Raw genomic sequence first — 21,632 nt, forward strand, 5'->3', positions numbered from 1 at the left:
CTGGCTTTTTCTACTTATGTGATACTAAGGAATGGAACCCAGGGCCTCATGCATACAAGGCAAGCACTCTACCACTGAGCCACCTTCCCAGCCATCACCAAACTAGTTTCTAGAAAGGATTCTTGTTTGTTTGATTGTTTTGGTGCAGGTACTGGGGCTTGAACCCAAGGCTTTAAATTCTTGCTTGGCTTTTTTCTGCTCTAGGCTGGCACATTACTACTTGATCCATGCCTCCTCTTCTGGCTTTTTTTTTTGTTAAAAAAAGGTCCCGACTGTCTTTGAACCAATCTTTTTAGATCTCAGCTTCCTGAGAATTGCAGGTGTGAGCCACCAGAGCTCAGCTCTAAAAAGGACTTTTTTTGGGTTTTTTTTTTTTCTCAGTCATGGGGCTTGAACTCTGGGCCTGAGCGCTGTCCCTCAATCCTTCAGCTCAAAGCTGTCGCACTAAAGCCACAGCACCACTTCCAGCCTTTTCTGCTTATGTGGTGCTGAGGAATCGAACCCAGGGCCTCATGCATGCAAGGCAAGCGCTCTACCACTGAGCCACCTTCCCAGCCCTAGAAAGGACATTTTAATGTAATTCCAAACTGCTGTACTTGGAATCTTGCATGTTCCCCTGGAAGCTCGTGGTCTGAAACCTTGGTCTTCTGTCATGGTGTTATTGGGGGATGATATAACTTCCTTCTTTCCTTCCTTCCTTCCTTCCTTCCTTCCTTCCTTCCTTCCTTTCTTTTTTTCCTTCCTTCCTTCCTTCCTTTTTTTCTTTTCTTTTTTTCTTTCTTATTTTTTTCTGAACCTAGGGCTTAAACTCAGGGCCTAGGTTCTGTCCCTGAGCCTCTCTGTGCTCAAGGCTAGCACTCTACCACTTGAGCCACAGCGCCACTTCCAGCATTTTCTGTTTATATGGTACTGAGGAACTGAACCCAGGGCTCACCAAGCCACATTCCCAGCTCCTGGTATAACTTTGGAGAGGTGGGACCCAGCCCTGTGGTAATACACACTTGGGAGGCTGAAGCAGAATTGAGATGGAGGCCATATAGTGAGACTGTCTCAAAAGAGAAAAAGTATGGCCTTGTCAGTAGAAGTTAGGTCATTGGGGATACAACCTCAAATAAGATATTGGGATTTGATTGGGGCTGGGAAGGTGGCTCAGTGGTAGAGCACTTGCCTTGAATGCATAAGGCCCTGGGTTCGATTCCTCAGCACCACATAAGCAAAAAGAAAAAAAGCCGGAAGTGGTGCTGTGGCTCAAGTGGTAGAGCGCTAGCCTTGAGCTGAAGAGCTGAGGGACAGCGCCCAGGCCCAGAATTCAGTCCCCACAACCGGCCCCCCCCCCAAAGAAAAAAAGATATTGGGATTTGAGAAATGTTTTGCTTCTTCCCTTTCTGGCCACCATGAAGTAAAGAGGTCTCTTGTGTCATATGCTCCCACTATTATGTATGAGGCTGCCACAGGTCCCAGACAAGAGCTGCTGTGAGCAACCTCCCTCCTTTTTCCTCCTCATAAATCGATAATCTCACATATTTCATCACAGTAATGTTGACTAACAAGAACTTTTGGGCTGGGAAGGTGGCTTAATGGTAGAGTGCTTGCCTAGCATGCACAAAGCCCTGGGTTCAATTCCTCGATACCACATATACAGAAAAGGTCAGAAGTGGTGCTGTGGCTCAAGTGTAGAGCGCTAGCTTTGAGCATAGAAAGGCTCAGGGACAGAGTGCCCAGGCCCAGAGGAGTTCAAGCCCCAGGACTGGCCAAACAACAACAACAATAACAACAACAACAGAAGTTTTTAATTTTTTTCTCATATGTGTGTGTGTGTGTGTGTGTGTGTGTCTGTGTGTGTGTGTGTGTGTGTATGACAGAACTGGGGCTTGAACTCAGGGCCTTTTGTTCTTGCTTGGCTTTGTTGCTCAAGCTTGGCACTCTATTAGTTGAGCCACAGCTCTACTTCCAGCTTTTTGTTGGAAACAGCTGCTTACAGACTCTTCTGCCTGGGCTGGCTTTAAACCTTGATCCTCAGAGCTCAGGCTCCCAAGGAGCAAGGATTACAGGTGTAGGACACCAGCACCAAGCTATACAAACTGTATTTAGTTACCTCCTGTGGTTGAAAGGAAAATAGACTCAGAACAAACTCTAAATGGGTTTCATGGATTGGTAGAGGTCCAGGAACCACCATTTTCTCTGTCTTGAGCACTACCTGGTGTGTAGTAGACCTTTTGGGGATTTTTTTATTTTGTTGGTTGTGGGGCTTGAGCTCGGCCTGGGCACTGTCCCTGCATTCTTCAGCTCAAGGCTAGTGCTCTACCACTTGAGCCACTTCCTGTTTTCTGAGTGGTTTATTGGAGATAAGAGTTTCATAGCATTTCCTACCCAGGCTGGCTTTGAACCTCAATCCTCAGATCTCAGCCTCCTGAGTAGCTAGGATTACAGGCATGAGCTTTGGGGATTTTTTGTTTGGTTGTTTTTGTTTTGCTTTTTGTTGCTGGGGTTTGAACCCAGGACCTCCCAACATGTTAAAGAGGTTCTCTACAACTGAGCTATATCTCCAGCATTCAGACTTTCTATTTTGTGTGGTCTATGTCTGTAAATCTAGTACTTAGGAGATTGAAGCAGGGAGATACCTAGTTTCAAGCCTGCCTGGGCTATGGAATGAGGCCTTATCTTGAAAAAATAGATAAAGACAGACACATACATATGTACGTACATACATACATACATACATACATACATAATGGATAAAGACAGACACATACATATGTACGTACATACATACATACATACATACATACATACATAATGGATGGATTGAGGATGGATGGATAGATCAATTGAAAGATGATGGATGGACATAATATATAAACGGATAGATGATGGATAGATAGATGATGGGTGAATAGATGATGGACAGATGGATAGTCAGATAATATACAGGTCGCTAGATGATAGAAAAGGGATAGATATATAGACAATAGATGGATGAATGGGGAAATGATAGACGATGGGTGAATAGATGATGGATAGACAGGACATGTGGGTAGCTAGATGATAGAAGATGGATAGATGGTAGATGATGGATGAATAGATGATAGATGATGGATGATGGATAGAGGAGGTTGGGGGGAGTTGTTAAATTTGCTAACCGTCTAAACAAACCAATTTTCTGCCTGTCCTTGATGTATGTGAGAAAAGACTCCAGTGCTGTCCTTGGGGTGACCTCTGTGTGACCTCTATTTCTCAGGTATGGCACTCACAGGGCAGCAGAAATAAGACCCCAGGGAGGGGTGACTGCTGGTTTGTCACACTTATGGAGTCTAACATCCTCTTCCTTCCACTGTTGAGTGGAAGGCTCAGAATGAACCCTGACCAGGGCAGAGCTCAGTTGGGGAACACTGTTCCACGTACCAGGCCTAGGTTTGATCCCCGCACCACAAAACAAAAAGATCCAAAGGCTCAAATCATACTGAGCTCCAGTTTTTGTTTCTTTGTTTTTGTCTGCAATGGGGCTTGAACTCAGGGCCCAGGTGCTGTCCCTACACTTTTTCACTTAAGGCTAGTACTCTACCACTTTGAGCCACGGTGCCATTACTGGTTTTCTGGTAGTTCATTGGTGATAAGAGTCTCATGGGAACTTTTCTGCCCAGGCTGGCTTCGAACAGCAATCCTCAGATCTCAGTCTTCCAAATAGCTCAGATCACAGGTGTGAGCCACCAGCACCAGGCTGAGCTCATTTTGATTGTACTGTAATACGATGGTTTTCTGGGAATCCACAAGGAAAGATACACCCAATGTTTGGTGATACTGTGTGTGAAGCAAAATGACTCAGTATTGATGTTTACTTATTCAATTTAATGCAGTTCCTTATGCTCAAATTAGGCTTTTGTTTCTGTAGTAGCTTGTCAGTTTCTGAAGCTCAGGGAACTAGAGTAGGTTGTATCACACAGGGGAGAGAAATTAAGACATAAACTGTATTTTTAAAAAAAGTTCCGGGGCTGGGAAGGTGGCTCAGTGGTAGAGTGCTTGCCTTGCATGCATGAGGCCCTGGGTTTGATTCCTCAGCACCACATAAGCAAAAAGAAAAAAAGCCAGAAGTGGCGCTGTGGCTCAAGTGGTAGAGTGCTAGCCGAGCTGAAGAGCTGAGGGACAGCGCCCAGGCCGAGTTCAGGCCCCACAACCGGACCTCCCCCCCCAAAACAAAAGTTTCAAAAATAAAAACAAGTTTCCAGCCAGACATAGATGGCTCACACTATTCAGGATCATGGTTTGAAGCTGACCTCAGACAGGAAGGTCTGTGAGACTCATGTTTCCAATAAACTACTAAAAAAGTTGGAAGGGGAGATATACTAGAAAGCTAGCCTTGAACTTAAAAGGTGAGGGACAGTGCCAAGGCCCTAAGCTAAGACAGGCACGTGTATGCATAAACACATACATCACACGTACACATACGTGTTTCCAATTAGGCACTGAGCATTGAAATCTGAGGATTGCTGTCCAAAGCCTGGATAGAAAAGTCCATAAGACTCTATCTTCAATTAAGCAGAAAAATGCTGAACTGGAGGCATGGCTATAGTGGTAGAGTGCCAGCCAGGAGTGAAGCCAGGTGAGAACTTGAGGCCTTGATATAAAAGAGAGAAAGGCAGGGCTGGGAAGGTGGCTCAGTGGTAGAGTGCTTGCCTTGTATGCATGAGGCCCTGGGTTCGATTCCTCAGCACCACATAAACAGAAAAAGCTGGAAGTGGTGCTGTGGCTCAAGTGGTAGAGCTCAGGGACAGTGCCCAGGCCCAGAGTTCAGGCACCATGACCAACAACAACAACAAAAAGAGGCAAGGGGGAGAAAAGAATTTCTTTTCAGCATTTTACATAATGACAAAATCCACAGAATAACTTCTGTGTTTAATTATAAAGTAATATATAATATGGATATTTAATCCTATGGCATACTGTACAGCTCTGAAAAATTATATCCATGCTATGTATAAATGTTAAGGTGTTTATTAAAAAAACTCAAAATCCTCAAAGCATTTTGAAAGGAAGTATCCAAGATATATACCTATAGCTATATCTATATAGTATGTACTATTATATATAATATATAGTGTACATATAGATATATATAGAGAGAGAGGGAGGCAAAGAAGGGGGGGAGGGGCGTTATCCTCCAGCTCTTCAGATCAAGGCTAGCACTCTACCACTTGAGCTATAGTACTACTTCCAGTTTTCTGGTGGTTCATTGGAGATAAGAGTCTCATAGACTTTCCCGTCCTGGCTGGCTTTAAACCATGGACCTTGGATCTCAGCCTCCTGAGTAGCTAGGATTATGGGTGTGGGCCAGCTACCCACACCTGGCTCCCCAGAGCGGATCGAATCCAGGCCTTGAACATGTCAGGCAATTGTTCCACCTGTGAGCTTTACCTCTAGGGTCAAAAAAACACCCAACAAAAAAAAACAAAAAACAAAACGCTAAAGTATTTACCCATGAATGTGGAGAGGCACATTCTTGGGTTTAAAGCTCAGTTTTGGTTTTTCATTTTTGGCAAAATGTGAAGAAATAGAGTAACTCCAAGATGGCAGGGAGGAAATTGGAACGTGCAGGGACTGTTCTAAGTTTCCAGGTAGTGGTCCAAGAAGAGACGAAACACCCCTTTAGCGAGGGTAGCCGGGCCGCGCAGGCGCACTGCGGCAGGCTCGGCGCAGGGCCTTGCGGGCAGGCCGCATGCGTAGCAATCCAGCTGCCAGCTTCTCAGCAGGAGGAACCCTGGACACAGGAAAGTTATTCTGAACTAAGATTTAAATAATCACAGCAGCCTCGATTTGGCTGTCCTCAACCCCCCTTCATTGACTGTGTCCCAAATGCCGTGTGTGAAGTTAAAAGGAGTCCAGTGGCCAATGCTGCTTCCTGAACGAGGCGGTTTGGCCCGAGGATGACAAGAAGGAACATACTAACAAAGACCCAGTGGACACATTTTCAGACCAGGACAAGAAGCATCCCCACCTCCCGGCACTAGCGGCTCAGGCCTGTAATCCTAGCTACTCAGGATGTTGAGATCTGAGGATCATAGTTCAAAGCCCAGGCAGGAAAGTCCATGAGACTCTTATCTCCAATTAATTACCAGAAAACTGGAAGTGGCACTGTGGCTCGAGTGGTAGAGCGCTCGCCTTGAGCTGAAGAGCTGAGGGACAGCGCCCAGGCCCAGAGGTCAAGCACCATGACCAACAAAAAACAAAAAACCAAAACTGTACTAAGGAATTAGGGTTTATAAGTATCTGTATAATTACTATTAGGTATCCAAATATTTAACCACCTCCTCTAGTACAGCCCCAGGAATAAACACCTCACCAGGCTGTACCCAAGAGAGCAAACTGAATGCCCGCCAGCAAGTGTGTGTGTGTGTGTGTGTGTGTGTGTGTGTGTGTGTGTTTTATTTTTTTTTTTGGGGGGGGGGTCCGGTCGTGGGGCCTGAACTCTGGGCCTGGGCACTGTTCCTCAGCTCTTCAGTTCAAGGCTAGCGCTCTACCACTTGAGCCACAGCACCACTTCCGTCTTCTTTTTTTTTTGCTTATGTGGTGCTGAGGAATCTAGCCCAGGGCCTCAGGCATGCAAGGCATGGGCTCTACCACTGAGCCACCTTCCTAGCCCCAGTTGGTGTGTTTTAAATGGAGCATTAAAAGGCAGGGAGGGGGTGATAATGGGAGAAATTGGACCTACAAAAGCCAGCATATTTTAGTTAACTGGATTGCTATTACACACATTTGGGAAATTTTCTGTGTAGAAACCGACTGAAGGACGCTGATGTTGGACCCTGGTGGCTAGGCCCACTGAGGACAAACTAGAAGAACAAGGAGAGAGGGGTTGTCAGTGCTTCAGTTCCACAGAGACTCCTGGGAAATTCATGAGTGAGGGGCAATGAACACATCTTTTGGCCTTTCTGGATATGGCTCACAACTGTAATCCTAGCTAGTCAGGATGTTGAGATCTGAGGATCATGGTTCAAAGCCAACCCAGGTAAATACATTTGTGAGGCGCTGTTTTTTGTAGGTCGTGGGGCTTGAACTCTGGGCCTGAGTGCTGTTCCTCAGCTCTTCAGCTCAAGGCAAGTGCTCTACCACTTGAGCCACAGCGCCACTTCCAGTTTTGTGGTTGTTCATTGGAGTTAAGAGTCTCATGGACTTTCCTGCCTGGGTTGGCTTTGAACCATGATCCTCAGATCTCAGCCTCCTGAGTAGCTAGGATTTCAGGCCTCAGCTACGGGTGCCTGGTGTAAGACTCTTATCTCTAATGGACCAGAAAAAAAAAAAAAAGCTGGAAGTAGAGCTGTGGCAGGGTGCCAGTCTTGAGTGAAAAATCAAAGGCAGGTGGTACCCAGTTCAAGCTCTGATACCAGTGCCAAACCAAGCCAGGTATGCCAGAGGGTCCTATTGTAAACCACACACCCCACTTGAGAAAAGGAAACCACATCACAATGACTTCAACTCATCGTGCCAATCTGCCTTGAAGAGAATCTGATATTGCATTGGGAGGGTGGTCCTTGCAGATTCTCTTGTGGGGAAGTGTGGTCTTGAAATCCAGGATGGGGAATCAACTACCTACAAGATGGATGGATGAGCCCATGTACAAATTCTCTGGGATTTTTACCTCTCTCTTTTGGGGGGCTTGAACTCAGGGCCTGGGCACTGTCCCTGAGCTTTTGTGCTCCAGGCTAACACTCTATCACTTGAGCCACAGCTCCACTTCTGGCTTTTTGGTGGCTAATTGGAGGTGAAGAGTCTCAGGGGCTTTCCTGCCCAGGCTGGCTTCAAACCACAATCCTCAGATCTCAGTCTCCTGAGTATCTAGGGTTACAGGCATGAACCACCAGCACCTGGTTCTTGGATAATTTTTTGGCTAGATTGTTAGACTAAACACCTAGACTTTTCCTACCTTGGTTTTGAACCCCAGGGCACAACATACCTCTTGGAAGGTGAGGCTTCCTGGCCCAGGGTCCTAGAACTGGGTGTAAGTAGCAGCATTTGGTTGCTTGCTCCTTCCTTCTTACTTTCCATCAACACCCAAGTCAACAATGGTCACCATTCCCCTTTGTGATTAACTGAGAAAGAGAGAGGAAGCTACGCTTGGAAAGATTGCGTTGTATTTTATTTACAACAGAATGTAAGAAAAAGTAAGTTATTAACAATAATAAATAACTGGGGGGAGGGGCGAGGGAACATGACAGCACAGCACAGCCACAGGATGACACGGAGAATGGCAAGGTGCTAGGATCTGCGTGGGTCTGCCTTGCCTGTGGTCGGTCAGGGTAGGGGCCCTCTAATGCTTGGTCCTTCCTCAGTGGCAGTGGTTTTGAGCTCAGCTCAAAACGTGAAACACCGAACTGACACATGAAGCTACGTGGGAGTGGCTCAAAAGTAACAGCAAGGCTCAAAGCGCCTTTTCTCTTCTTGCTGATGACAAAGCAGCTCAAGATGACTCTCAGTTCAACAGTCAGAATTTCAAGTTGAAAGCATAAACAACAACAAAAAAGACAAACATCTTGAGACTTTCCTTTAAAGTCCAGGTTAATTTCACAATGACATTACAGCGAACAATGGCATCTGAAAAGTTCTCCACCTAGACGCATTCCCTTTTTGCACTAACTCCTAGGAAGCTCACTCACCTGTCTATTTTCAAGGCAAACAGATTTCTTTTGGAAGGCAGAACACAGACGAACCCAATAGGTTTTGTCTCAGCATGCCAACATGGTGCCAATGTGTGTAATGCTTTAGTTTTTGCAAGAACGAATGTGTAGATGATTTATGATGAAGTTATAGGTCACTGGCTGGATTTTCAATTCTTGAAGAACTACGGCTCAGATGGCAGATTGTCACCTTGCCTACTCATCTCACCAACAGAAAAATGCTAAAATCATTTAGCCTGTCCCTCTCTCTCGGTTGTCTGTTACATGCTTTATGTAGCATCAGATGCACTCTGGCCCTTCTCAAAAACAAAATGACTTTTTGTTGTTGTTGTTGGTCGTGGGGCTTGAACTTTGGGGCTTGGGCACTGTCCTTGGGCTCTTCAGCTCAAGGCAAGTGCTCTACCGCTTGAGCCACAGTGCCACTTCTGGTTTTCTAGTGGTTTATTGGAGGTAAGAGTCTTATGGACTTTCCTGCCCAGGCTGGCCTTGAACTGCAATTCTCAGATCTCAGTCTCCTGAGATCTGAGCTAGGATTACAGGCGTGAGCCACCGGTGCCCGGCAACTTTTTTGTCAGTCTTGGGGCTTGAACTCAGGGCCAGGGCATTGTCCCTGAGCTTCTTTTGCTCAAAACTAGCAATCTACCACTTGAGCCACAGCGCCACTTCCAGCTTTTTCTGTGTATGTGGTACTGAGGAATTGAACCCAGGGCTTCATGCATGCCAAGCAAGCACTCTACCACTAAGCCACCTTTCCAGCCCACAAAAGCAGTCAAGGATCTTGTCTCGGGGAACTAAAGAGATACTACAGAAAGGAGAATTTAAAAATATACATGAGGGGATGGGAAGGTGGCTCAGTGGTAGAGCACTTGCCTTGCATGCCTGAGGCCCTGGGTTTGATTCCTCAGCACCACATAAGCAAAAAGAAAAAAGCTGGAAGTGGCACTGTGGCTCAAGTGGTAGAACGCTAGCCTTGAGCTGAAGAGCTGAGGGACAGTGCCCAGGCCCAGAGTTCAGGCCCCACGACCGAACCCCCCACCAAAAAAAAAAAAAAAAAAAAAAAAAAAAATATATATATATATATATATATATATATATATATATATATATATATATATACATACACATGAATACCTTAGCCCTGAAGGTCACAGAAAAATGCCTTATTTGGTTACTTCAGTACTTATTATAGAGCCTTCAAAAGAAAGCCATAGTTACTCAAAAGTAATTGGTGGATATTGTTGGGATTTTTTTGGGGGGGTTATGTTTTTGTTATATCTTCATAACTAATCCCCACAGTCCAACACGTGGCTAATAAATACCAGTAAACAGATTAAAACCATCTACCCCACTTGGAGCTACAAGACTGATAGAAGGGCTTGTAAATTAGTTTACTAATGAACTTATGTTTCAGTTCTAATGGAAGTATCCTCTTTCCTGCTTATCTTTGCCCTTTGCTTTTATCCTCCTCGGACTCAAAATAAAATGATATTTGGGGATGACTTCTAATAGTTTATGCCCTAAAAACTCTGAGCCCTCATCCTAGAAAAGCAGAGCCAAAGCCCCAATGTTGATATTCTATGTGAAAGCAGCATGGTCAGATTTGAAACCCACACACAATAAGTAATTGTCTGTATGTCTGTGCGTTAGTACTGGGGCTTGAACATAGAGCCTGGGTGTTGTACGTTAGCTTTTGTGTTCAAGGCTAGTGCTCTACCCCTTGAGCTACAGCTCCACTTCCAGCTTTTTGGTGGCTCATGGGAGATAAAAGTCTCACGGATCTTCCTGACCCAGCTGGCTTTGAACTCTGATCCTCAGATCCCAGCCTCCTGAGTAGCTAGGATTCCAGGCGTGAACCTGTAAATAACCTAAGGATTATGTACTTTAATTTGGCTACTGGAGACTGATGGTATATGATGCATTTGACTACATTTATATATATATGGTATATGTATATATATATATATATATATACAGATATAATACAATTTGGTGAACCAAGTTCAAGGTTTCCACATGGCAAATGGAGGCACTGAGTTAAATTCGATTTTTTTTTTCCTCATACATGTTGAGCAAATTCAAATTTCGGCTTTGTTGTTGTTGTTTTTCTTCTATATTTCCATCATGCAGCCATTGGATTTTCATCTCTAGAAAATTCTTCATGTTCTATACACATTCCTCACAGGCTTGTATCCAACAAGAACAAATTCATGGATGGAGAAAAGAAGATGATACTTGGAAAACCAAGACTGGTAAGATACTGAAGTCACTTGGCTGGATTAAATATTCAAACAGTTAAAGGAATAGCTGCACACCCCTTCCCCGTTTGCAGTGCACATAAAACACGTGAAGACTGGAAATTGGAACATTACTTCAAGAGAACACACACATTTGTTGATTAAGAATCACACTGTCAGGGGCGGCTTTGCAGTTGATGTCTATGGCATTGTACTTGCTATAAAAGAAACTTCACATAGGAAATCAGAGAATTGGCTTTCTTAAAGCATTATCAAATGGTTTGCCTTGATAGCAGAAAGCTACTTCATAAAAGGGAGCGTATCAGTGGTCTTAATGGAAAAGCCAGATGTGTTAACAGCTGGCACAAAATAAAGTTGGGTGGGGAAAATCAGGAACCAACCTCACGATTCCAGCTTGCAAATGGTAGGTACACACACACACACACACACACACACACACACACACACACACACACACACACACACACACACACACACACACACACACACACACACACACACACACACACACACACACACACACACACACACACACACACACACCACACAATTTCCATGTCTTCTGAAAGTACAGTTTTGCTTTCTAAAAGCCAAACATTCTCACTCAGCATGAAGCCACACACACACACACACACACACACACACACACACACACAACACACACACACACACACACCACAATTTCCATGTCTTCTGAAAGTACAGTTTTGCTTTCTAAAAGCCAAACATTCTCACTCAGCATGAAGCCATCGTCCAAGGGGTTGGATAAAAAAGGTTAAGTTTTCCCACAAGCAAGTTTCATGCTTCCATTCCATGCAAACAAGAATAAGACCATTCTGAAAGGGAAAGATGCTCTGTTGATTTAAGCTATTTGCAACGGCTTTCCTTGGAGTCCTGGGTCTATTTCTATTTTTCAGTGAAATGTCCATTTCTGGATAAAGAAGTGATCTAGACATGCTGACCCCTTTGGTTTTGGGGGCTCCAGGGGCCAGTGCCTGCACCTTAGGAAAGTGGACAGACTGCAAGAGACTACACAGCGCAGGAATTGTGGGGGAGAGGCAGGAGGTGTGGTCCACTGGCTGAGACCTGGGGGAAGGGGTGGGTGGGGCACACCTTGCCCTATTTTGTTTCTGAGTTTTGGGTTGATCCCTTTGCTGAGGTCGGAGGTTATGGTCAGGAAGGCTAGCTAGTGCATGGGCGTGGAAACTTCCCAATTACCGTGTTCTTTCCTTCTGCAAACACAAAGTCAAAGCTGAGATTGCTTGTCCCTCTCTTTTGTGTTTAAAGGCAGTGAGGTGCAAAGATGACAGATTTCCCTCTTTAGACTGGAGCAGAATTTCAATTTCTCTTTCTCTCTCTCTCTTTCTCTATTGCCAGTACTGGGACTTGAACTCAGGGCCTTATGCTTTCACTTGGCTTACCACTCAAAGCTGGTATATTACCACTTGAGCCATACCTCTCCTTTCATCTTTTTGGTGATTAATTGGAGATATAAGTCTCACAGACTTTCCTGTCAAGGCTGGCTTCAAACTGAGATCCTCAGACCTCAGCGTCCTGAATTGCTAGGATTATAGGCATGAGCCACTAGTGCCCAACTGAGAATTTCTCTCTCTCTCTCTCTCTCTCTCTCTCTCTCTCTCTCTCTCTTGTCCTGGGGACTCTGAGCTTCTTTTGCTCAAGGCTGGCACTCTACCACTTGAGCCCCAGCACCTCTTCCAGTTTTTTTCTGTTTATGTGGTACTGAGGAATCGAACCTAGGGCTTCATGCATGCTAGGCAAGCACTCTACCACTAAGCCACATTCCCAGCCCTAAGAATTCTCTCTTTTTGCAACTTGGATGAGTAAGCCTGTCTCCTGTCAACCTTGGTTTGAATCTTGTATTCCTAACTACAGAAATGAAAGACAAAAGGACCAATTCGACCACTCTTCTCTTTCACAAAGAGAAATCACCAATTCTGCTCATTCACTGTTTTCTCCTGGCAGTACTGACTCGATTTCTCTGAGATTCTCAACATTTGGATTTAGTTCCCTTTTTTTTTTTTCCCTAAAGTACTGGGGATTGAACCCAGGGCCTCATACATGTTAAGCAAATGCTCTACCATTGAACTCTACCTCTTGCTTCCAATATTATGATTTCAAAAGAGAAACAAGAGAATGACAGTTTTCCTAAGACCTACAGTTGGGCCATCCATTTGGGTGAAGTCTACCGGAAGTAGTTACTAAGAGGAAAACCAGGAGAGAAATGGGAGAGGATTCTCTTTTTCACAGTTCATCCACCATAGTTCATTCCCATAGCTGTCAAGCCCAATTAGCTTATTTCCAGGTGAACTTACTGAAATGGATGCACAGACAATGAATTTTACTCAATGGTTTGGCAAACTCTAAAAAATCTCCCTCCCCTTTTTTTGGTGCCAGTAATGGGGCTGAAATTTAGGGCCAGAGTGCTATCCTTTAGCTCAAGGCTGGTGCTCTACCACATGAGCCATGCCTCCAATTTCAGCTTTTTTGCTAGATTAATTGGCGATCAGAGTCTCTCAGGAGTGGTCTGCTTGAGGCTGGCTTTGAACCATGATCCTCAGAGCTCAGTCAGTCTTCTAAATAGCTAGGATTACAGGCATGAGCCACAATTGGCCCAGCTCAAATTCTGAGAATCTGATCGAAAACTGACAATTCAAGGTTTTTGGGTACCTGCAGAGAAGAAAGATGTTTAATCTCTCTTGGGCTTCTCATTCTTCAACGAAATCTCTAAATATCAGCCATGCCATTCTTCAGGATTTCAAAGGCCACAGGGGCTCAAGGGGTGTGGGGTGTTATTAAAAGATAGGAACAAGGGATCTCTTTATGAAATTCTGAGAAAGGTATAAACAAGTCATCATTAATTGCACTTGGAGCCTTTCTAGGTTGATAATTAAAAGTTTTCAAAAATTCTTTTAAAGAGTTAATTAGGCCCCAAATCCTGAGTCAGACAACCCAAAATAGGAATCTCAGTTAACTCTTGATATTCAAGTATTGGTGGTCAGTAGTTCAAAACTGAACAATTAGGTAAATGATGCCTGAGCCGTTTCGTGTTTTGTGTTTTGTTTAGTTTGACACGATCAGGTTTGACGGAAAGAAACGGACTTCACTGTTTTCCCACACCTAGCAACAAAGCTGTGTAAGGGTGCACATTTTCCTCTCTTGACCCTCAAGAGTCCACGCAAACCTCCCCAAACCTTGAACATCTTTCAGCAACTGCTATTGGGTGACAGGCGGAGGGACGTATCTGATTTGTGAAATTACTCAGCCACATGCACCCTCAGAGGGACAGGTTTGAGGACAAAGCAGTCTTTTCCTCTATCAGAAGACGATTGTTAACAAAGAAACGGGAACCCCCCCTCCCCGCCACTCCCACCAAAAAAGAAAGAAAAAAAAGAAACTAGAAAAACCCAGGGGCCATTCCACATGAAGTTACTCTGATTTGGGCCGACATGGCTTCTCAGAAGAGCGCAGGCCAGGTAAATTCAGGGTGGCTGGCTTCTCAGGGTCTGGCAGGGTGAGAGTTTCTGGAGCCGACTTTTTCCGCGGCCGATCTTTGGGGACGGACAGGAATTCTGGGGCATCGGTGGAGAGAGGGGTGGAGGGCGCGCTGGACGGGGCACTGCGCACCGAGGAAGGCAGCAGGGAGATGCTGGAGATGGAGATGGCAGGCGGGAACACGCCGATTTTCTTGTTGGTGGCTTCCTGAGTAGCTCGTTCGAATTCTCGCACTTGGTCCATTGTCATGTCTTCAGGAGAGACAGAGGGGTGGGGGGAGAAAAAAGCAGCAGTTACTGGCCAGAGGTGGATGGATTCATCTCTGAACTTAACTTTTAAAGGGACTAGGGACACCCTAGCCTGGAAATTACTACAAGATGACACACTAGGGCTATTCCCTCCTTCCCCCATCCCCCACGGTTATTTTTGTGCCAGGACTAGAACTTGAACTCGGCCTTATGATCTTGTGTAGCTTTTCTGCTCAAGGCTGGTGCTCTTCTCATGTGAGCCATGGCTTCATTTCCGGCTTTTTGCTGGCTATTTGGAGAGAAGAGTCTCATGGGCTTTACTGCCTGGACTGGCAATGAACTGGATCCTCAGATCTCAGTCTCTTTGAGTAGCTAGGATTCTAAGTGTAAGCCAGTGGTGTCTAATTTGCAATGTTTTTCTTAGGCGGGAAAGTAAAAGTGATATTTAAACACCACCATGCAACCATCCAGTGATCATTTCCTTCTCAAAGTCTATTTGTGGTGTGTGTGTGTGTGTGTGTGTGTGTGTGTGTGTGTGTGTGTGTATGTGTGTGTGTCCTAGGGCTTGAACTCAGGGCCTGGGAGGTGCTTCCCTGAGCTCTTTTGCTCAAGGCTAGCATTCTATCACCCACTCAATAGTGCCATTTCTGGCTCCAATCACCACCCCCTACCGCTGGCTAATTAGAAATAAAAGGTTCAGAGACTTTCCTGCCTGGGCTGGCTTCAGACTATGATCCTTAGATCTCAGCCTCCTGGAGTGTAGCTAGGATTACAGGATGACCCACTAGCATCTGACCACTATTTGCTTTTTTTTAGCTAACCAGCTCTTCTCTCAATAACAGCATCTCACTGTTTTTACTATTAGTGACTGCCAGTTTAACTGCTCCCGATAGCCTTTACATTTTTATTTACTGGGAACAAGGAAGCAGGTAACTAAATTATTAAAATAAGCACTGAGTAAAGTTCTGAGTAAAGTCTGATGTTTGTCACCCAAGGATTTCCCCATGTATCTTGCCTTTCAAGTGGTCCATTTTTCACACCCCCCCTTCATGTTTTTAGGTGTTGAAACTTCCTTAGGGGTGTGTGTGTGTGTATGCGTCAGTATTGGGACGTGAACATGGGGTCTTGTGCTCTCCCTTGGCTTTTTCATTCAAGACTGGTGCTCTACCATTTGAATCATTGTTTCTTTATTTTGTCAATCGTGGGGCTTGAACTCTGGGCTTGAGCGCTGTCCTTCAGCTCTTCAGCTCAAGGCGAGCGCTCTACCACTTGAGCTATGGCGCCACTTCCGGTTTTCTGGTGGTTTATTGGAGATAAGAGTTTCATGGACTTTCCTGCCCAGGCTGGCTTTGAACCACGATCCTCAGATCTCAGACTCCTGAGTAGCTAGCATTACAGGCGTGAGCCATCGGCACCTGGCTTGAATCATTGTTTCACTGCTGGCCTTTTGGCAGTTAATTGGAGATATGAGTCTCACAGATTCTCCTGCCTAGGCTGACTTCAAATCATAAGCCTCAGATCTCAGCCTCCTGAGTAGAAAGGATTACAGGCATTATCCACTGGCCCAGCCTCCATCATTAGGTTTTATAATATTTAACATGTGAAAGAATTCCTTTTGACAATTTTTAAAATTCCCCCAAAAGGTAAGGATTTCACAAAGGAATTTTTTCTATGTTGATCCAAATTTCAGAATATGTTAAGAAAAAAAAATGTACCTGTGAACTTACCACTTTCAAAAAAAGACTAAGACTAGTAAAACTTAAGTTTTTGGGAAAAAGGCAAAGTTAAGACTCTAAGAAAACCTTCACTGAATTAAGCTCTAGATGTGTTTTTTGCTGTAAGAAATGGATAGCCTCTTTGAAAAATTACTTTCTGCAGTCTGCATACATGGTTATACCCAAAGCATCCAGCAGGGGGCAGAAATAATTCAAAGCACAACATTTTGCTTTTCCACTCCCAGTGTCTCTTTAAGTCTTCTTTTCAATCGAGGGGTTTTGCAACCCCTCGACTGAAAAGAAGGCTGTAATTTCCTTATTGCTGTGTTCACGAATGTTAATTTTGCACACGTCCAATCTGATTCATCCCAGTTCAGGTTGATGAGTGAAATTTCACTGTGCAACCATGTGGCTTTAATTTGGGATGCACAGCAGCTTCTTGGTTTTAATTGCTTCCCATTATGACAGAGAAGAAAGACTGTGGAAAAAGAAATGATCCCCAATTTCACAGAACTCCAAAGAATAAGGAAAATGTCAAAAGCATTCCAAAGAACCATTTGTGGAACTTTGTGGTAGTGTGGGGGGGGTGGTGGGCACCGGTGGCATCTATTAAAGTCATGGAACAATCATGACGTGTCGCCAGAGAATGCATGGTATGTGTGTGTGTGTGTGAGTGTGTGTGTGTGTGTGTGTGTGTGTGTGTGTGTGTGTGTGTGATAGTCAAACTGAAAGAAAATCATGCAAATGGCCTTCTGCTATTTCTCAGGGACTTTTCTGCCTGGGCTGGTTTTGAACCTTGATCTTCAGATCTCAGCCTCCTAAGTAGCTAGGATGACAGGCATGAGGCACCAGCAGGCACACCCTCCTACAAACATTTTGTTTTTATCTTTTGAGCAGGGAGGGAGGAGAGGCATGTCTCAGGGATCAGGCTGGCCTCACATGCAGCTACTGCATGCAAGCAGGCAGGGAAAGGAAGAGCTCCCGACCCCATGCGGCCTCAGAGACATTCAAGGTGCATGCATCCCACGGCAGCGCCACGTACTTGCAGGATACATTCCAAAGACATGCGCTCAACACTTAGCTGAAAATTTCCAAAGTGCTACCAGGTCTTCCCAACCCTTAGCATCCAAAAAACATCACTTGATTTTGTGTCACTACATTCTTTTTGAATTTTCTCTAAAATCACACAAAGTATCAGCTCATGGTTTCACAACTTTTTTTTTTTTTTGTCGGTTGTGGGGCTTGAACTCTGGGCCTGGGCGCTGTCCCTCAGCTCTTCAGCTCAAGGCCAATGCTCTACCACTTGAGCCACAGCGCCACTTTCAGTTTTCTGACGACCAGAGTCTCATGGACTTTTCTGCCCGGGCTGGCTTTGAATTGCAATCCTTCAGATCTCAGCCTCCTGAGTAGCTAGGATTACAGGCATGAGCCACTGGTGCTTAAAAACAAAAACAAAATACACAGAAAAAAAAAAACCTAGTGATTATTCCAAGCCCTGGGCTCCTAGATACAAGAACTCCAGCTGGGGCTGAGGATCCATAGAAATGATTTGTTGATTATGTCTTCCTCTGCTCATGGTATCTCCTCTCCATTTGCATAAGTGATTGAGAGGTGACTCTACTTTCAATGGTGGACTACATAGTACAGTCAGCTCTCTGCATCCACCGTGTGACTGACTCCGGAGAGACCACTTCCTAGCTCATCACCCCTTCCCCGCTCAGTCTGTGAGCCTGCAGACTGCAGATTACCCTACCAGCTTACCCGGAGTAAAAAGGAACTGATTGGCTAACACGGCTATGGGAGAGAAAGCATTTTAACGCAAGTGGAAAGAAACCTAAAATAGCAGATCAGCCAGAAGCCCGCCCTTGAATGAATAAAGTGAGTGTTAAGTATGTTTTGAAAAGTTCCTGACATGTTGTTCTAGTTTACATATGATATCCAGCTTTGCTCTTTTATGGTTGGTGAGAGCCATTTTTTTTCTTTCTGTGCTAGTACCACAAAATGTCTCCATCTCTGTTCTGAGCTTTATAATGAGAGAGAGAGAGAGAGAGAGAGAGAGAGAGAGAGAGAGCACATCCAATTCAAGTATCTTTTAAGAATCGATCTGTCTGGAAGAGACAGGACATAGGATTTGTCTAGACTCAGCTCAGCACCTTTATCAATGGCCTGTGGTGGGCACTGCCATGATTTCGTGGCAGGCTGGGAGGGAGCGTTTGTGGTATTTCAGAGATCACTGCGCTGTGTTTGTTTTGCAGGGGGTGGGCGACATGTTTGAATAATTCTACATACACTTGTTTGGGCATGATTCTCTATGTCATCCACAGTGGAGGAATGCGGATTGCAAACTTTTATGTTGGTTTGTTCATGCATGTTTTTCTCGTATTCCCGAACATCATCCATTGTCATATCTGAAAGAGGTCAAGACGTTGGCAACTTCCGTTATTCAAGACACACTTTCAATGGGGGGGAGGGGGGAGAGATTTAAGGGGAGCATGGTTGCTTAGCAGTGGCCAAAGAGGTTAGGGGGTGGGCAGAGAAAAAGAAAAAGCAGGGAACGGACTAACTTTATGAAGAATACATCATAAAGTTAGTTGAATCAGCCAAGGAGGGAGTGAGGGCAAGGAAGTTAAGTCAAAAGGAGACTTAGAACTGAGGACAGATTATTTAGCTGTGATTTCTGGTTGAACATGAGCTCAGTGGTAGAAGTATTAGCGTGTGGGCAGAGCATAGGCTGAGATCTACTAAAGCTTTCTTAGAAGATCCCTTTGGGGACAGAGGATCGGGTTTGTTTGAGCCAATACTTACCTTCAAAATACCTTTCTCAAAGGGCTGTGGAGTCTTTAATGCATTCAACGATAGGAAGGAAACGTGCATTACTACCACAGGAGACTGGATGCAAGGGAGGGATAAGTGAAACGAGGCAATTCTCACACAGACACGTGTTTTTGTTTTGTTCTTCCCCCTACAACACTGGGTGTCAAGGGAGGGAAAGTCTACACGGAAAGCTTCAAGTCTAGCCTAACAGCTTGGTGATGGCTGACACTATTTCCACCCATGCTCATCTATAAATAAAATGTCACATGACATGCATTTTGGCCCCCGTCTGCAGGGTTTTTTTTTTTTCAGTACTGCAGGATAATGATCCCTTAATCTGGCGGTTCTCAAGAAGAGATCGTGTTGTGACTTCCCCAGCAGGTCAAACTGCTACCCTGCATCTATTCAGTGACACCCCCACCCGCCAGCAAGGAATTGTTTGATTGACAGAATTATCGATCAAAATGTCAGCAATGATCAGGTTGAAAAACCTCATCTTATTCAAACTGATCAGAAAAATATAAACAAGGAAGCTGGGTGTGGGGGTACATGCCTTCAATCCCACCATTTAGGAGGCTGAGGTAAGAGGATTGAAAGTTCAAGTCCAGCCTGAGCTACCTAAATCTTGGTCTCACAAACAAAGCCCCCAACCTACCCTCACCTCAAACAAGGAACCCAGCTTGTCTTTAGTATGAGAATGTATAAAACAACAATTAGTTTCACTTTATATGGTTCCTTCATTTTACTCCCCATCCCTTGAATCCACTCCAAATATATATATATATATATATATATATATATATGTGTGTGTGTGTTTGTCTCTGTGTGTGTGCACACCAGTCTGAGACTGAACTCAGGGTCTGAGCAGTGTCCCTGAGCTTTTGTATTCAAGGCTAGTGCTCTATCCCTTGAGCGACAGCTCCACTTCTGGCTTTTTTTTTGGGGGGGGGGATTAACTAGAGATAAGAGTCTCACGGACTTTAATGCTGGGGATGGCTTTGAACTGTGATCCTCAAATCTCAGCCTCCTGTGAAGCAGGATTATAGGCGTGAGCCACTGACATGGAGCTCACTCCTTGTACTGTTTTGTCAGCAATTTCCACAGAGAGCGTTCTTCTATTGCTGTCATGGGAGGATTTAATGTCCTGTCGCTTTACAAAGAAAAGTATTCTGGGCACTTGCAAACTACCACTCTGATCTTTGCCTATACTGGGGCTTGAATTCTCCCTTAGCTTTTTTTTTGCTCAAGGATGGCATTCTACCATTTATTTTTACTTTAAGAATTCCAGCTCTACTTTCGGCTATTTACTGGTTAACTGGAAATAAGAATCTCACAGACTTTGCTGCTCAGGCTGGCTTTGAACCTCAATCTTCCAGTTTGCAGCCTCCTGCATAGCTAGGATTACAGGCAGGAGCTACCAATCCTGGCTCTTAGGATTTTTCCCTTAGGTCTTTTCTGTATCCTGTGGTTTGATGTCTTTTTATATGAATCCATGTGTCATATGAGATTGGCTTCATTTTCCAAAGGGCAGACATGTCAGAGCTTATGATTTAATTCAATATGGTCTGGGGTTTAGATGGAATACAGGTCTACACCCAGACCTAGGTGATTCTATTGAGCTGATGATCCCCTCTCGCCTGGGCACCATCCATCAAACATGCTGTCCCAATGCAGTGTGAGAACAAAGAATGCTAAGCAGCAATCTGGCCAAGCAAAGAGCATGCTTTCATTTTTAGAGAACAGAGGTGAAGGAAAAGAAATAAAGAAATGCTACTTTATGCTTACCACCAACACATTGTAGTAAACAACAACAACACATTATGCAATGTAATCCCCTTAATTTCAACGGTTGGTTAATCAAACTTCTTAAGCACAGATACACAGAGCATGAAGGTGAAGGTCACTTTTAACTAAAAGTTTAACATTTGTACAAGTTGAAATACATACCTTTAGACACTTCATTTAGAAAATCAAAACTAAAAGGGAACTTTTTTCTCTGCTCTAATGAACCCCAACAGTAATCATTCTTGGGTGTTAATTAGATCAAGCTTAACAGAGATAATTTAGCATGACCTCTAGGCTTTCAAAGATTCTATCACAATCTATCATGATGTATCAATTTTATGTTGTCAAAAAAACAAGGATGAATATTGCTGCCTTATTTATTTATTTTGTCTGAGACTGGTAGCTGACACTTTCATTCATTGGCTGGGACACTACCCGCTGAGCCTCCAACTCTTGCCTTTTTCATAATAGTGAAAAATGGAAAGCTACTTGAGAGACTGATAGTATTACACAACTGTCAACAATGAAATTGAGGAATATTTACTACTACTATAGAAAGAGAATTTTGAATACTGTTGATAAAAATCTTAAGACAAAAAAATCAGACATATTACACAGTATCATGTCATCTACATT

At 44.3% G+C, this 21,632-nt stretch overlaps 1 protein-coding gene across 1 annotated transcript in view; it reads right to left on the reverse strand.

Moving 5' to 3' along the window:
- Positions 1-8,101: 8,101 nt before the first annotated feature.
- The window catches only part of Pitpnc1 (phosphatidylinositol transfer protein cytoplasmic 1), a 235,137-nt gene continuing 221,606 nt past the window's right edge, over positions 8,102-21,632 (reverse strand). Inside the window, exon 9 of the mRNA XM_069993118.1 lies at positions 8,102-14,685. Within this exon, the coding sequence (XP_069849219.1) occupies positions 14,369-14,685 (317 nt within the window). The 3' untranslated portion in view covers positions 8,102-14,368. The remainder of the gene's footprint in view (positions 14,686-21,632) is intronic.

The sequence above is a fragment of the Dipodomys merriami genome, unplaced genomic scaffold (assembly GCF_024711535.1).
Source record: "Dipodomys merriami isolate MVZ:Mamm:240054 unplaced genomic scaffold, mDipMer1.0.p SCAF_42, whole genome shotgun sequence".
Taxonomy (NCBI): domain Eukaryota; kingdom Metazoa; phylum Chordata; class Mammalia; order Rodentia; family Heteromyidae; genus Dipodomys; species Dipodomys merriami.